At 42.5% G+C, this 17,417-nt stretch overlaps 2 protein-coding genes across 2 annotated transcripts; one reads left to right on the forward strand and one right to left on the reverse strand.

The window, feature by feature from the left end:
* Positions 1-525: 525 nt before the first annotated feature.
* LEPROTL1 (leptin receptor overlapping transcript like 1) lies at positions 526-6,338 on the reverse strand. The gene is made up of 4 exons (XM_050896743.1): positions 6,281-6,338; positions 5,632-5,707; positions 4,074-4,260; positions 526-3,013 (listed from the first exon to the last, which is right to left on the reverse strand). The coding sequence occupies exons 1-4, from the start codon at positions 6,294-6,296 to the stop codon at positions 2,897-2,899; spliced, it is 396 nt and encodes a 131-aa protein (XP_050752700.1). The 5' UTR covers positions 6,297-6,338; the 3' UTR covers positions 526-2,896.
* A 357-nt stretch (positions 6,339-6,695) lies between these two features.
* On the forward strand, positions 6,696-17,015 carry SARAF (store-operated calcium entry associated regulatory factor). Its single transcript, XM_050896401.1, has 6 exons — positions 6,696-6,789; positions 7,290-7,465; positions 8,727-9,123; positions 12,191-12,299; positions 14,127-14,245; positions 14,761-17,015. The coding sequence occupies exons 1-6, from the start codon at positions 6,696-6,698 to the stop codon at positions 14,784-14,786; spliced, it is 921 nt and encodes a 306-aa protein (XP_050752358.1). The 3' UTR covers positions 14,787-17,015.
* Positions 17,016-17,417: the final 402 nt, after the last annotated feature.

The raw sequence follows: 17,417 nt of genomic DNA on the forward strand, positions 1-17,417 counted from the left end.
TTCCCCGCAGAATAAACTAAAAAAAAAAAAGTTAATAAAACCAACAGATAGGACCAAAGTGAGTGTGTGTGGGGAGGGGGAAGGGTGCGATTACCCCCTCCCAAAAAAGGATTTTCCACCAATTCCCATTACTTTCTTCTGCTAAAAGACTGCCATCAGTCACCAGTTTCCAAATTTCAGAAATGCCATGAATGATTACAAATATTACAAAGGCTGGGTTTTTTAAATAAAAATTACGAAGTTACAAATACGTCTTGAGGGTGAAGGTGGCTATCACTTTGTATAATAATACCACCAACATACCAGAATTTGGACTTCAAACACAAACTGAAGATAAACTGCAGATGCAAGAGACGCGGCCAGCAAAGCCAGCTCACTGCAACCAATACAGCGCTGGACGATGGAGCCTCTTTTTATAGAGTAGTCCAAGGTCAAGGACACGAATACTCACTCTGAAGGACTACTGAGTAATCTAGTGACATCTCTTCAACAGGAATGACAACCACAATAGAGAAAGAAAAAAAATACTTTAAACAAAATACTCTTTTATTAGAGTATTTTTGATTAAACATACAGAACTCAAGATTTCTATTTAAAGTTTTTATCGTTCAAAGTTCTGCCCTCTAGAAGGATGGTAATGCTATCTCAGTGCATATTATATGGAAGGATCACACCTCTCAAGTGTCTAGCTCATCAGTCAGAGCAATACTGCACGTACTCAATCGTGCAAGCAAAAGAAGGTAACGCTGTAATGCAATTAACATACAAAAGATGCACTGCCAACACATCCATGGTCAGCTCTATGGCCAGTGATCCAGAGAGTAGCATCACGTGGGGAAGTGGGCTTAGCAGCACAGGAATGAAGAAGAAAACACAGTTCCAGACCACAAAAAAGGCGTTGGTAACAGATCCAGAAGATTTGTACAAGTCCCAAGCGTTCCTCCTTCGCGAGGACTGCAAAGGACTGCAAATCTAGCCACTGGTTTGGAAGATATTCCGAAGCATCCGTCGTGCTGGGGACAGGGATGCAGAAGTCTCACTGAAAAAGGTGATGGAACGAGTGATTCTACAGCCCTTAGGCACCTCCGAACGTCACCATCGCAGGCAGCCTGGTGAAGCACGTACTTATGGCTGAAAGACCATCTGCTATGGCCTGGCTTCTGTGCTAGGGTCTTGGCACCTATTTGTTCCTCTACAACCATGGATAAAATTGAGCTCTTATTTTATACACAGGACAACATTAACACAGCAGCGCGTGTAGGTAGCTACCCCCTGCTGCCCCTACCTCTGGTATCAGTTCCTTGAGCATATCGTCTAAGTAACTACCGTTACCATCAGACTTCAAATATTCAAGCTTTATACTTTGTTTACACCTGTGTACAAATACCAGAGCTGAGACCTGCAATTCTGTGCCTTTTCATACTGCTCCATTGTTCAGCAAAACCTAAGCAACCATCAGCTTTTAGTTATACACAGTAAGTTTCCTAGACTTTTTTTTAAAGAATTGAACAAAAATATAGTTTAGAAGTACGTTTGGTCAAGTTTATCACTGCATGTGGTACAATCAAACCTGGTTAACTGGCACTCATCAACTACCTCATGATAGAATGTCTAATGGCAGATTTCTTTAAATGAAAAATCCAGACAATTGAGAGGTATGCAGAAAACTTGTCTTAAATATTTGAAGCTACGTGTGCAGTCTTACAGAACACAAGCTATAGTTACAGACATAACATTAAATCTTATTAACCGATAGTGCATAAGAACTTAAAAACAGTCAGTGAAATCAGTTCAGCCAGTGACTTCCAAAAAAGTCGTGCCTCAACTGCATTGGGAGGGGGGGATCATTCTTAGGCAAGTTTAACACAAAGTTTTAATCTACATTTGAAAAGCTGTTTTATTTTATATATATACTATGTATAAAATAAATTAAAAAGGGGAAGGAGGAAATAGCTTTGTATATGCTTCAAATTAACACAGACCAGTAGTTCCATAAATGAACATGTTACCATCTTTGTGGTAAAAAGCTGACATAAAAGTTCAAAACCATACAATACTTATAAATAGAAAGAGTTCAAAAGATTTTTTTAAAAAAATGGAATTTAAACATCATTTTCCCTTCTCCTACAATACACTTCAGTTTTGTATGTCATAGCATCAATACATTTACAGAGTATTTGAATGTCACATCCACACAAGAACTGATAACAAAGCAGGTAAAAGTGCTAGCGGTGTTAAAATTTAGGACTTCTCCCAAATAACTCTACCTGCTCCTCAGCCTTCTCCTGAAATGAAGGCTGTCAACATTCATCACCCAGTTTGAGGTATGGGCAGAAGAAAAATCTGCAACTGGTACTCCCCGCCTTGCCTCTGCTAAAACATAGCAACAATCTATTGATCTGGTAATTGACAATGGTGGTGTGCAATCTCTTACCTCCATTCAGCTTGTACATAATTTAATCACTATATGAAAAAAGTTATTTTGAAACACAGTATTAATGCTTAACTTAAAAAAAAAAAAAACACCAAAAACAAAACCACAAAACCAAAAAAGCCCCAGAAACACAACTTTAAATCTTCTTTGAAACCACGTTTAAATGTTCTTGTTCCAGATTTAAAGCTTCACATAAACACCGGACAGAAGGATGACAATTTTAAACCCAGAGAGCACCTAAAAACATACCATAGGTAAAAATGAAATCAATCATCTCTCCACTTCATAAAAATGCAGAATCCCTGTCAGCAACAGTAGTACACTCAGAATGAACAAGGTGAAAAGGAGCATCTAGAATACTCAAGAGGCTTGCTACGCTACTTCTCTTTATTGCCCATTCTCTCATTTGTATGGATGGCCACTGCATGACAAGATGCCTGTGATAGTTCTCTTATCTTCCTTTCACCACTGCTGCCAGCTGAAGTCGTCATTGCTGCCAAAGACCAAGAAAAATCCTAGGATCGTGGCAAAGATGACTGTATTCCCCGTAAGAACAAGTGCGCACGCGCCCCAGTAAATCTGTGAACAAGGGGAATTTAGTTAGACACGTTTTGAACTGAATACTGACAAGACAAAAGGTAGCATCTTAATGTCCCATTACAAAGTTCAGCAACAGGTCCATGATGCAAGAAGGTACTAGCTCATTATTTGTGGTTACGCCAAGAAGGCTGGGTTTACCCAAAATGACTCGACCAATTCACAGTTAGCCAAGCAGCACTGCAAGCTTCTTCTGGTCGTGTTCAAAGCGCTGGCTAGCCGGCACAGCTGTTTTGCTGTAACATCCAAAAATAGTAAAGTAAGGCTAGGCAACAGCATCAAACACATCTGCAGCCCAGCTATACTTGCTAACCACGCTATAAGATTTTTTAAACAGACATTTAAGGGTGCAGGTCTTCAAAATGCCAGCAGATATCCCAGTAACAAAAAAGGAGGTAAATGTTTTCCAAGGAGAGTAAGTGGATTAGTCAAAGGGTGTGAGGCATTCAAACTGACCGTCTGAGCTGTTCTTGCCTAAAGAGGTTTTATGAAAGTGCACTCCATGTTTTTTGACTTAGTAGTGCTCTCTGAAATTCATACAAACAAGGTCATCTTTTAAAGGATTTTAGTGAAAAGCTGTACACTGGGAAAGATGTAATGACAACTCGGAGGTTTAAAAAATAACACCACGTATCATTTACAGTGAGTGCAAAAATGCATTGTTTATTCATGCTTCTTTAGCCCAACTATTCCACAAATTGCCTTCAAAATATTCTATATGCTTTTACATTTGGTAACTTGCCTGTCAAGTTTTCACACTATTTTCTATCTCATTTTCTCTGCATCGCATATAGGATGTTAGCGTTTATTCCACGACCATGTGAAGCAACTGGCAATCACAACATTTTGCCATGCTTCCACTTCTAGTATTAGTTTTTCTTGCCAACAGAACTCTTATTCTGTTTCCACTGCAAGCATCTTAAGTACGTATTTGTAAGAGCTGCTTAGTGCATGAACGCTTTACCTTCAGTAAAAAAAGATACAGAACAAAGTTTTCGAGCAAAAAATAAATAAATAAATCATAGATTGAAATATTACTAACCAGTTCTGCTCTTGCAAACACTATCGGTAGCCCAAATGCTGAGACAACAATGCCTGTTGTAAGAAATATTGCTAGCTCCTTGCAGGCATTACTCGCAGCATCTGTGTCATCTACTAATCTTCTTGCTATGCAGTACGGGATAGGAGAAAGGATGTAAAAAAACAGAACAAACAGTGGCCAGTACTGGCTGAAAAAGAAAGGAGAAGAAAAGTTAAATTTAACTTGATTTACTTCCTGTTCTTCCTAAAATCAATGCAAGGCATTTTCCCCATCCAGCATCCACATTCAGGAAAGACAGACACAAGACCAGAAAAGGCAAATCCTTCGCTTTGGAACAAGCTGACATTAATCCAACAGACCATGTCTGTGAGCGGCTTCAGCTGACCTCAACGGCAGCAGCAGAGAGCTCACTAACAGGATATTCATAAAGCAAGATTTCACTAAGCAAGCCTAAATCTAATGCCACCTCACAAGATGAGCTTAACTCTCAGTTTAACCTGTCAGCTTTACTTAAGAATTGCAGAGATACCTTTGTAGAGCCCTCACGTCATTTTGCCTGTAAGCTTTCAGTGCACATACATGGAAGAGAGTATTGTTCTCAGCCAATACTCAGCCGCCACGGGGCACCGAGACTTTTTTTTTTTTAAAAACTGAACGCAACCAACAAAAAGCTACAAAAATTACACCAGCATATTTGGCAACATTTTCTTTTATTGCTTGCAGCTCGCCAAAGTAGATTTCTCAGACACACCAATGCAACTGCACATTGTTTCAATAAAACTTTATTGCATTGTTTGAAGGGTGACTGCATAATGATCTCCTTCCTAAGGGTTTCTGTCACCAGCCCTGGTTTTATAACAAAAGAAAGCTGGCATAAGAAAGCTAGTCATATATGTAGAGAACTGCAATTCACAACCACTAACGGGACTATCAACAGGATATTTGATATTTATTTAACATTAAGTAAGTCGATTTAAAAGATTTTCTGTAAAGTCAGCATTCACTTCCAAAGGGTCAAAGCCATGGGCCTAGCTTTCTGAACTTTTGGTCTACTACTTCTTATCTCCTGGAAACCAAGAGATAGGAATCAAGAGACCGAAAGTACGACAGCAGCTGCAATTACTCCAGACACTACGCTACCAAGTGTGGTACACAGCCAAGGGTCCACCTGATAGTCACCGACAGCCCACCTACCACTAAGTAGCCACAGAAAATGCAAACGCTTCCCTGAGAATACACGCTTGCTATCTACTGCGGAGATGCTATCTGCTTATCAGCCACAGAGGGACAACACTGGAGACATGTTAGGACAGTGCGTTCTTTAACAGTTTGCAGCCAGGCCTGGTAATTTAACTTTCGTTGCCTTCACTTTTATGGTGAATTAACTCCTGGATGGTCTTTTTTCCCGCCCCAATCTTTTGAAGCCAGGAAAAAAAACCAACGCCAAAGCCTCCTACACACACAGAGGACTTACCAGTCCATCATTATGAAAGGCAAGCTATTCTGCAGTTACAGGCATGCAAAAAGAAATATAGAATAGGAAGAGAGTGCACGTTACTTGTATTGGGGAAGGGCACATCCAAGCATCAAGAACATTAGTCCGACTGCTCCCCCAAAGGACAGGCTAATCAAGGCTACAACGAGAACACAAATCGACAACAGATGAAGCGTATCCGATACGCTGCATAAAACACCGACCGCAGCCTTCAAGTAGACGCGACCGCGGCTCTGCCACAGCGAGAGCCCAGAGTGGGGCCAGCCGCCCTGCCTTCCCCCTGCCGAGGCAGGGCTCCCACCGCCCCCCCCCGGGCCCGGGGGTGGCAGGGCGGGCAGCCCCTCGGGAAGCCCCGCTCCTCTCTCCAGGCAGAGGGCGGCTCAGGGCAGCCCCGGACGTCCGGCAGACCGGGGTTCGCCGGCTCCGACGGCGGCTGCCGGCCCCTCCCGCCCGACGAGGGCCGCACGGCCCCTTCACCGCCCCTCCCTGCGAGAACCGCCCCGCCCCGCGCCCGCACGGCCGGCCGGGTCTCCCGCGGGGGTGCGGCCCCACCGGCGGAGGCCCCAGAGCCGCCCTCCCCGCCCCGGCCGCCGTAGGGCCTCCGCCAGGCGGCGGGGCGCTCGGCGCTGCGCGGCCCACCGGGGGGGGGGGGGGGGGGGGGCGCCCCGCCGCCGTTGCCAGGGCAACCGCTCCGCCCCCGCCCCCCGCGCACCTTTGATGCCGGCCATGGCGCCGCCCGTCCCGCGAGCCGCACTGGCGGAGGGGCGCGCGCCGGGAAGCGGAACTAGCGCGGCCGGGAGCCGCTTCCGGGAGGGGAGCGCGCAGGCGCCGAGCGCGCCCCGCCCGCTCTCCTCGCCCGCTCCGGCCGCACGACGCGCGCTACGTGATGCGCGCGTGAAGGGCCCACGGCGCCAGCTCCGCCCCCTCCCCGAAGCGCGGGAAGCTGCCGCGCCGTCACGCGGAGCTCCGCTCCCTCGCCACCCATTGGCCCTGATGGCTACTAGGGCGGGGCTTCAGGGCGGCTTGGCGGTGCGCATGCTCGCCTTCCGGCCCCGCCCCTTCCGGTAGGATCATCCAATGCGAGGCGCCGCGCCCGGAGAAGAGGGTCGACTCACCTGAGGGCTGTCATGGCGGCCGCCGGGCGGGCTGGGGCTGCTGCCGCGCTCTTCCTGTTCCTCCTCTGCGCTGCCGCGGGCCCCGCGCGGTGCTGGGACCAGCTGGGTGAGATCCGTGGGGCTGGGTGTGTCTCCGCGAGGCCCTCGCGGTGGAAGGAGCCTCGAGCCCCTCAGCTGCCCCTTCTGCCTGTCCCCTCACCATGGCGGCGGGGCGGGGGCGCGGTGGCTTCTCACACCGGAGCGCTGTGCAGCGCCGCTGGGTTAGCGGCGGCCCGGTGCGGGGGAGGGGGCGTGCCGGGGCCTGCGCCGGGAAGGCTTTTTGGTTTGGGCTCCCTTTAAATCGGCTTGTGCCGCGGTCAGTAGTAATCCCGCTGGGCGGTCGGTGGTGGTTGTACACTCCGAGAGGAATAACCCGGAGCCCCCTCGGAAGGAAACGGGGATCTCTGCCGCGTTCCCCTCTGAGCGTCTGGTGCTTCTTAGAGCTTCGCCTCTTGAAGAAGCACGCTGTTGCGTCCTTTGTATTGTCAGCCTTTTCCTGAAAGGAGGCCCTTGCGGCTAAGGGGAACGCATCTGGACAAACGTTGACCTTTGTGCTACCTGTTTCAGGGAGGGTTCTGCTGCGGGAGGTGCAGGCGCTCACTCTCCACAGAGGTCAGTACACGACATCCCGGCGGACAGCTGCAGTCCCTCAGTTACAGTGCACAGGAGGCGCTGCTGGATGTTCCCATGTCCCTGAGGTTGTTCAGTGTTACAACAAAGGTTGGGATGGCTATGATGTACAGGTAACTGTTAAAAGTTTGATAAACATGTAATGAAATCATCTTCCCCCAGACTTGGTAACTCCTGAAGGAGAAAAGAGTAATGGGCTAGGGTGTCAGTTCAGTTTGCTTTTTGTTAGAGGACCTTTGACAACAAAAACTTAACCTAAATACTTTCTGGGTTTGGACTTTCCAGAACTGCTGTAGGTATATCTTTGAAATATCCCTGAAGGCTCTAATATAAAAACACTGCATAGCCAACCTTTGTTGGTTTTAATTAAAATGTTGCTCCAGTTTATAAAAATCAAACTCTTGTGAACCCCAGAGGATGCTCTTGATGTGATATTGCTGCGTGGATTTCCAGTTTTTATTAGAGTAGAAAGGGCTATAGATATTTGCAGCACTTCAGCTCTACCTTTTAAAAATGAAATTTCAGCCTTACATGACTTCCTCTTGCATGTTAGTACGTCAGTACTAGTCAGTAAATAGTTGTGTGTTTCTGTTTTGTTAGCTGTTACCTAGGCTTCTGCCAATAGATTAACCAGGAAGCAAGGCTGAAGATAATTGTTAAAACTGATACAGTATTGTAAAAGTACAGTCAAATTTGAATTGGCAGTTGGTACTGCTGTCCTGCATTATTAATTTAGAAACTACTTTTTTCTTTTTTTTTCCAAAATACGTGTCACTTGCAGTTAGAGGTGATACCTAAGTTCAGGTACTTCAAGGAAATGTGAGACTGAGGAATCTGCATATATTCAACTGCAGAATCGCAGTCTGATTGTTAAGTGTTGCATATGAATGTCTAATGATGTCTGTCCCAACTTCTTTTGATTTCTGTGTGGACACAAATGGAATCAGGTGCACTGGATTTCAGTCTGCCATACTATGTTTTTGTAGCTGCCATCTAGTTTACATGGGATAGGCATTTATTAAGTAACTGTTGCATAGGGTACAGGTTATTTTTAGAAGTGTTCCTATACCTAAAGAAGGGATACTTGAAAAAACGGTTCAGTGAAGAAAACCAAAATCTTCCAGAGTTACAACTCTTCTGTGTTCTGAAAGATCGAATTTTTTTAACTTTTAGGATTCTAAAAAAACATTCTTAGTTCACTTCAAATTCCTAGTCCTTTTCAAAATAAGAGTGCTCAGAAATTTCTTACCCTGTGGCCTTTTAGGTGATTTGTTAGCAATTACAGCTTTATTTCAGAGCATATTTGGGGAAGCAGACAGGTATTTTCATCTCTGGAGCAGGATGTTTTACTTTGTATTGTGTTTATTTTTTCAGTGGCAGTGCAAAGCAGACTTGGAAAATACCTACCGTTTTGGACGAATCGAAGTGAGCTGTGAAGGTTACGATTATCCAGATGATCCTTACATCTTAAGAGGCTCCTGTAGCTTGCTGTTCAGACTGGAGCTGACTGAGGAAGGTGAAAGGAAAGTGAAGAACTCTGGAAGCTTTGGCTCTAGTTATTACCAGTCAAGGAAGGATTCTTCTGATTCTGGTGCTGGAGCGATTGTTATAATTGTTCTTCTGGTTCTTGCTTTTGGTGTATACAAGCTCTTCCTCAGTAACCAGCAGCCTCAGCAGAGTTTTGGTGACAGTGATGGATTCACTAGGCCTTCCTGGCAGAGTCAGCAGGCACCTCCTCCTCCTCCGCCTGGTTTTAAGTCCAGCTTCACAGGTAGGGCTCTAAGCCGTTTATAGTACTCAAAAGAGCAAGCAGGATTGTACTGTTTTATCTGCAGTAAGCGCAGGTGGGATAGACTTAAAACCAATGCATTGGCAGTTGACGCTGCTGCAGCCAGCTTTGCATTCTGTTCTTTGTTCAAAAGTGAAAATAAGAACTTGGTTTCCAACAGGCTTTCAGGGCACGCTGTGCAGCAAGCTGCCGTTTGAACCTTTGAAAATCCATCTCCCCATGTTCTGCAAACATTCTTTTCATACTCTGTGAAATAGGAGGATTGTGACAGGGAAGAATAATTTTCATAAGTAACGTGGAAGAGAAATAGGTCTCACGCAGGCAGAAACAAGCTTATGCCAAAGAAGCGCTTTGAAACTTTACAGAAGGGTCTTTCAGCCGTTGGGCTACCTGACCCCTTATTTCATTCACAAAACAGTTGATGGAGTTGAGTATCATGTACCAGTCCTCTGTTTAACAGGTGCTTCAGTGTTGTCCCAGTGGTTGAAAGATTTGGTTTCCAGAGCAGAGAACAGTGTCTGTGAACTATCATTAGAGGTGCAGCACCTGAATCTCATGTGGTGCCTTTCATCTGAAGCTGGAAATTGTATGAGCAGTGACAAGGCTGCTGCTAGGAAAAGATGCACTTTTTCTTTTCCTGGAAAACTGCTGACTTTTGTCACTTAATAAATGGTCTGCCTTAGATGGTCATAGTGTCTAAGGGAAATAAACATTATTCATCTGGTGTCTGACCAACTCATTTAACCCTGTGAACATGTGAGAGGCCCACAGCACTGAAACTCAAATTGTATTCTGACAGGTTGCATAATTTCCATCTTTTTTTTTTTTTTGTGAGATAGAGAATGGGTTCTATCAAGTAAATAAATCGCAAGGATTAAGTTTCCTTAGTCAAAAGCTTACATTTTAGTAATGCTTGTTACTGCTTTCTTCCAGGTTTGCTCAAGCCACTTGGCCAACAGAGGGTGCCAATATAACTCTTTTGGATACCCTTGTGCAGGGCACGTGCAGCAGAAATTTTCAGACATAGCTGCAGCAGAAAATTAAAGGGATTCTGCTTCTGTATTACTAGTGGCTTTGCAAATTGGTTTCCATGTAGTTATTTCAGACTTCAGACAGTCTGTCTATGCTGCATGTGCATCTGTGACCTTGTGTGAGCATGCCACTTGCCACTGGCATTATTGTGTTACATACTAAGAGCCCTGATCACAAAACAGGACTCTGTCATACTGGGTGCAGGCAAAACAGAGTGAAGAGTTACTTTATTTTTTTTCTGTCCTGTTCCTTGTCAATTAATTGCACCAATGCATTTTTCATTGCCGGAGTCTGAAATCTAGCAAGGGTAGGGCCTTGAAAATATGTTTTCTTGATGATTACTGAAAATTGAGACACTTAAAACGCACATTGGGAGCCATATAAGGCTTAACTTACAGCATTTTTAATAATGAGTGTCAATGATTTCTCCTTAGATTTTGAACAGAGTAAGGAGGAAAACCTCTTGAATGTGGGGCCAGCTTAAAAATATTAAGTGTTATGCTACTTCATACATTTAGTGTCTGCCTTAAATTTTGGCAGCGGAGCAAAATCACATCTCTGAGTGTGTATGTCCATGTGTTCCAGGAATGTATTAGTCTTTGAAAATCTGGACGGTAATGAAAAGCAATGTTGTTCACTTATTGCTGTTAATATTTGATTTGCCTCATTTTAAATCCCCTTAACATGCACAATGTGTCCTGTGAAACCTGTTGAGCTAGCCTATCTTAATTAAATTCTACTTTTTCTCTGTTAGTGGTTTGACATGATCCTTAATGTTTACTCTAGATATTTCAACAAAAAATGACTCAGTTTTCTGAGTCAACGTTCAGCCATGGTGCTTTTGAACAAATGAGTTAGTTCATCTCCCTGATTAACATTGTTTTTACAGTAAGTACTATTTTTTTTTTGTTCCAAATCAGCATAGTTTAATGGGTATATCATCCCAATGAGAGTTTCTTTCTCCCAATGCATTCAAAATGAAATTCAACATCAAATCCAATGTAGACTTAAACTGATTACTTAAATTTTTTTTATCTTGCGTGGTTTCAGACAATCCACGCCAGTTTGAAGACAAACCAGGCAGCGTATAACTTTTACATACAAAATCTCTGGTCCACTTGTTTAGGTGGGCATATTTCAGGGAGACCCTAATGCTATCTTCAGTCCTTGCCTTTTACACTTCCTTATGTGTTAAACCTGTGGTTGAGCTTATTCTTGCATCTGTGTTTTTCTCTAGACCAGAAAATTATTCTACTTTGGTTTTGCATTTTCTCTTTTTATTTCTAAATGGAAGGCATTTGGTTCTGAGTCAGAACCTCCTGTTGTGCAGGTCACATGTAAAAAATCTGTGACACTCCTCCGCCCACAACCCACTTGATACGCTTGCAGTTTCATCAAGGTATTTGTCAAGCTTGGTGACTCATGCATAATAAAAACTTTGCAGTGTGATTGCAGTTAGCATGTCTTTTGATAACAAATACCAGACTAGGATTACCAGAAACAGTACAAAGTAACATTAGCCATTAGACTGAGCCACGGTTACTCAAAATGTGCAGCTGTTCTGAGTGAGATTAGAAGCTGTGTGTCTTAGTGGTTAGTTCACTGTTTGGTCTTATGTACTTGATTTCTGTTCCTGTGTCTGCTTCTGGCCTGCTGTGTGACCTTGAGCAGATTAAAAATAGAAAAGGAAATGAAGAAAGAATAATCTAACTTGTCTGTTTATAAATCTGCAGGCAGGGACTCTTTACCATATTTTGCAAACATCAGGGCTGTGAGATTGAGTGGAAGCTAATTTTTAACATAAAACTCTTTAAATTAGTGTTTGTTTCTATGTTTTGTCCTGCTTTCTGAACTTGAAAGGCCTCACAGTTAAGCTTGATCAAGAATCTACTGAAATCAGGGGGAGTTTATTGTCTAATTTTCCATTACCTTTAACAGAAGAGAGTCATCTTGGAACAGCTGGCCTGAGGATTAGGTGCCACTAACTGGTATATTTTCCATTTTCATTTTGTTTAAGAAGGCAACAGCTTTGGGACTCATTCCCATCATGGAACGAATTCAGGACCAGGATTTTGGACTGGATTAGGAGCAGGAGGCTTGCTAGGCTACTTGGCTGGCAGTCACAGGTAAAATATGCATGCTATCAGATTTTAAGTATTTAAGCTGTCGGGGGTATGGCATATACTATGTTTACATTGTTTCTAAGCTTTCAGGCCTGTATCGTTCAACCTATAAAATCCTACCTCTAGAACAATTTTGAGGAGCAATCTATAGCTCCAGCAGCAGAGACATTTTAAACATGTTTCTAGGGAAGAAGAATTGGGAAGGCTGAGGTACTTCATTCTGCTTTAGCTGATTAATCTGACCTGACATGATGGCCTGCAAATTTAAAATGAGCATTTAAACAATCCATCTGCAGACTGCCCTAAAACATAGATAATAATATTGAGCATAGAACCATCTGTAGATAGATCTCTTGTATCAGTGTCATCTCTCCTAAAGACAGTCTGGATGGCAGCTGCTCTTCTGTGATACTCAGTGTGGTCAGATTAAACAGCCTTTAGTCTACAGACTCCTAATGGCCCATGTATGGAAATCCAAGGGGTGTGGTTTTCCAAAGGACTTGTAGGTCATATGTAAGTTGCACTTTGGAAAAACATAACACAGTGTTCAAAAGCAGTTTCAGTGTTGAAGTAAACATCTGCTGGTCATATTTGCTAAACACTTTTAAACATTTAAAATGCATCATTTTTAGATAAACAGTTTAAAGGGAGCAATTGCTCCCATTTTAGGCTTCACTAGAGAAAATATGTGGCTCCTGCAGGGACTCTTTAGAGCCCAAGCAGTTTCCTCTATTTATCAAATAACTGCATGTGTATCAAGTCTAATCCTGCAGGAATGCAGTAATATAACAGATTAAATATAACCACATATGTTTGTTTTATATTGAAAGTTTAGGAGTAAGATCATGTGGACAGGAGTGTGTTAAAGCATCTTCCTCCATTGTAAAGGGTTTTTTGGTAATGACAGAAGCCTTATCAGGATTGCCTGTTTATTAAGGAAGTAAAAACTTGGGATGTAAGAGAATTTCTAAAGTGTCCAATGTGCAGTCTTGATCTCATAGAGATGAAACTGGGACGGTGATGCCATCAACAGTAGAAATTGTCTATAAATTCACTTTGAGTAGAGCTTTAGAGGCTGAATATCTACATACTGCTTGGTTCCTTGATTTCCACACACACACCCCATTTCAGTAGCCACCTCTTATTGTTCAAGATTAGAGGCCTAACTGAATATTTAAGTCCAAATACATGAACAAGCTTCCTAACTTGGGCTTCTTTTCTTTGAAAACAGTCTTTGGTCCACTATTATTTTATGTTTTTTCCAGTCGTTTGAAATGATGTGCCTGAAAATGGTGGTGCCAGAGTGTGAGATAGCTATTTGTAAATTTCAACAGCAGGAAATTCCATATCCATAGAAGCAAGTAATTTAAATCAGTGAGTCAAAGGTCATGATATGCTAGTCTTACTGATACAACCTTTTCAAAATAGTTAACAGAACAGAGGAATGTTTTCTTTTGTCTTCCATGGCTGGGACATAGGTGTTGCCAAAATGCATTTAAGCTTCAGATGTCAAATCTACTTTCTTGTCTGACAGAATCTAAGGTCAGAATTTCAGAGGGAAAAATTTCCTCATTTGCAATTGTTAGAATTGCTTATCCTGAAGAATGAGGTTTAATTTCCTTTTGAAAGTCTACAGATGTTACTGTGACAACACTGGATATCCTTGCTCTCAACATGTTAATTATATTAAACAGGAGGATTTCCAGCTTTGAAACAACTGCCTGCTTACAGTTTTCCTTCAGAGATGCAGTCCCTTTGTTTGGAATGGTAACTTCTTAATTTTTCATGAGGTCACTAATGAAGCCTTCCTTCTACTCTGTTTCTCATCAGAGCACAGCCACGTTCCCCATATTACAGTATGTGGACAGATCCCACAGCTGCACCTCCGATGAATGGGCAGTCAAGCAATTACACACAAGGCAGCAGTTCAGGAACCAGAACTGCTTCTGGTAAGGCAAAAAGACCGTTTAATCTCCTGAACCTCGAGAGACTTTGAACTATCAAAGATATACAGATGGTAGTTGAGGTTCAGCAAGCATTCTTTGTTTTATTTTACCAGTTGGTACAGGTGGGCATGTAACAATGTCCCTTATTTCTGTTTCCTATGAAAGTAGGGCAGCATTGTGGGGCATGAAACGCCCCACAGGCCTACAGTGGGCATGGTACCACCAGTATTGGGTTTGTCTTCATCTGCAAGGTAGATTAGTTTAAGGCTTTCCTCTTTGGTGTGCACTACACATGCCCTTCTCTAGCAAACATGTACAAATGTGATTTCTTTGTAGAAAGCAGGTTGTCTAATCTGCAAGAACAGAATGTTTTTCAGGCCAGTCAGCCCACAGTTGTTTGCTGTTCTGCTTTATGTGAATATGTTTAATTCATCTCGCTTGCCACCTTTAGCCTTTTTAGAACTAGAGAGCCGAGTGGAAAGGCTATGGTGGAGCTGACACTTTTTTTTTCTTTGCAGGCTTTGGGGGCACAAAAAGAAGATGAAATCCTTGACATTATTACATCTGAGTGATTGAACTAAATCTTCCTGTGTACTAGTACCTTTTTTAATTAGCAGTAGGCCTCAGAAGTGGATATGAAAAGAGGTGTGAAGGACTAGGCAAAGAATTCCTCTCTTTTCCTGTGGAAATGTGGACTCTCCTTCTTGTTTAGGGTATCATAGGTGCTGGAACATCTGCTATTTCAAAACAGCGGCTTCTCGTAAGATACAAAATAAACTCATCCAAGTTAAGAAGAATGATGTTACAGTGCCTCTATATCTGTCTATACTTGAGGGATTGTGGCAATGGTAGCATTACCAGATTTTTCAAAGCAAGTAGCTTACTCATGTTATGGGCTTAATTTCATTTAATCCAGAATTTCTGAGTTTTTTTTTTCTTGGTGGTCCAGCATCTGAAAGACCTAGTGTGTAATCCACCTGATATCTAAGAGGTGCTGCTCTTTGAAGCTACTTTTGTTTGTCTTTGTAAAATTCATGTGAACATTACTGTAAATGCAGTCAGCTACGCAGATGAGTGTTGGGGTTTTTCCTTAGTGGAAAAGAGCAGAACTATATATGTATAGAGACTAACATTAATATAATCTTTGTGTCTGTGCTATGTGACTATTGGAGCCAAAATTTGCAGATTCGAGGACATTCCATGTTTTAGGGTTTATCCAAGTGGCTGTGCAAACCTGGGGGATTTTGTGTATAAATTGTGGTGGGGAAAAAAAATAAATAACCTGAAATGAGACAAGACTTCTCTAATTTCGACCTTTTTCTGGAAGACTAAGGTCATGTAAATTCAAGTGGCTACAGACACTTTGCCCATATTCAGGCTCCAAACTTTTCTTTTTACGGTGAATGTTAGCAATGCTGTGAAAACTTCTGATGTAAACGGTCTGTCCTGCTAGATGAACTCTCCAGGACACAGTAAACCAAAGGTGCTCATTGCAGAAGGGAAGGGAGCATTCTTAATCCAAAGCTGGTAGTATCTCTAGAACATAGCAGGCCTTGAGACTAAGCAAAGGAAGGAAATTGAATGTCTAATGGGATGTAAACTTTCCCAAATGTACTTTTTAAAAACAAAGTGCTGTCAAAGAGTGGGAAGCAGAGAGGCCTTGCTTTGTTCTGTGATGGTATTTTGGGGCTCTGAGAAGTGTCATATGATTCTTGTGTGATGGACTGTGCCCAGGGAGAGGCATTGCTGAAAAAACCCAGAAATTTCTCAGAATTAGGAGGGGAGGGGAGAGGGGAAGAGTGAAAAATGGGCTGCTTGACCACCAGGTCTTCTCCAGAGGCCATCCTAATACAGCTTAGAAGCGTGTGTCTGTGTGTGCAGCTTTTCTATGGTGGCAGCAGTCTAAGAAGCATAGCTTTCATCCTTGTGAAAATACTGTGTCTGGGAATTGATGTAAACTCTTACAGCAAAAGCAGAGCACTGTTTTGCTGATAAAAGCTGCATCTCCACAAGGAGATTTAGCAGGTATGGTTAGTCTAGGAAAGTGACTTCAGTGTTACTCATCATAAAGAAACTATGTCCATTCATGAGTCCAGAAATAATTGGCTCAAATGATAATGCCTGAGTTTGATGTCTGGCTTAAGCAACAACAACAAAAAAAAGAAATCTTTAAGATCAACCTAGAAAGGGAAATGGCATAGACCTTACTATTGGCCTGTTAGAAAGTTTTACCTTTTATGAGGAAAAGTATGTGATAAATCTTTATCTTTTTGATCAAATACAGCAAAATAATGTGTTTTACATGTGGAATTTTTACTTATTTCTAAGTGTATTCAGACTGAAACTTGTCACAGTCAATACTCTCTTTGCCAACTAATTAGATAACAATTAAACTGGATTTTTGCTAACTGGGTATTTTGAAGCTGAAGTTTGCTCTCAAATTATGGTGTGTTATGAAATGTTTTAGGCAATTTTTTCATTTGTATTTATAGTTTCTGCATGAAATGTGATTTGATGCATGAACCTGATGAATTACCATAGTTTCTGAATTTGTTTGTAGGATATTTTTGCCCTTCCCTTTGATAAAGTAATGAAATAAGTGAATAAGGAGTTCTTATGTCTTTAAAGCAGTATCTTGAGGCCTGCAGGGATGGCACTGTCTGTTTTTCAGTGGTGGCTATGTCTCATCCACTTCACGGGTGGTGTAATAACATCCTTTACCCCCAGACGCAGAGCTGGTAAGCTGTATATTGTTTCAACAAAATAAAACAATACTGGGAATAGAGTTATTTTATTGATTGGATTTTCAATAACTAAATACTGAACTGTGTAAGGAAATTAAGGATTTCTTGTAAATCAAGGTTTCACATCTGAGTCTGCAGAAAAGTTCTGTTATGTTGGTGAGTTCCTGATTTTACAAGGTGATTAGCTGAACCCTCCAAAAGAAGTTACGATCCCTGCTGCTGTTCCCGTTTGTGGGTATAGCAGAACTCTACCCTGGGATAGCAGCTGATGGATCTGCTTCTTATACTGAGAATGTGTCCCTGCTGAACAGAGACATGGCAGTTCAACTTCTTGGCAGTAGTAAAGTAGGGTTAAATGGAGGCCTGCAAATTCTAATATCAAAATTTCCTTGATCGAAGGTCAAGGGTGGTGGTGAGGCTCCTGAATGAAA

The sequence above is a fragment of the Gymnogyps californianus genome, chromosome 4, assembly GCF_018139145.2.
Source record: "Gymnogyps californianus isolate 813 chromosome 4, ASM1813914v2, whole genome shotgun sequence".
Taxonomy (NCBI): Eukaryota; Metazoa; Chordata; class Aves; order Accipitriformes; family Cathartidae; genus Gymnogyps; species Gymnogyps californianus.

Coding starts and splice junctions, on each gene's coding strand:
- LEPROTL1 (XM_050896743.1), bottom strand. Junction 4,261..5,631: donor TGTGCCCTTCCCCAATACAA/GTAACGTGCACT, acceptor TTTCTTTTTCAG/CCAGTACTGGCCACTGTTTG. Junction 3,014..4,073: donor TGTTTGCAAGAGCAGAACTG/GTTAGTAATATT, acceptor CCTTGTTCACAG/ATTTACTGGGGCGCGTGCGC.
- SARAF (XM_050896401.1), top strand. CDS start 6,696: ATGGCGGCCGCCGGGCGGGCTGGGGCTGCTGCCGCGCTCTTCCTGTTC. Junction 12,300..14,126: donor TACTTGGCTGGCAGTCACAG/GTAAAATATGCA, acceptor GTTTCTCATCAG/AGCACAGCCACGTTCCCCAT. Junction 14,246..14,760: donor AGGAACCAGAACTGCTTCTG/GTAAGGCAAAAA, acceptor TTTTCTTTGCAG/GCTTTGGGGGCACAAAAAGA.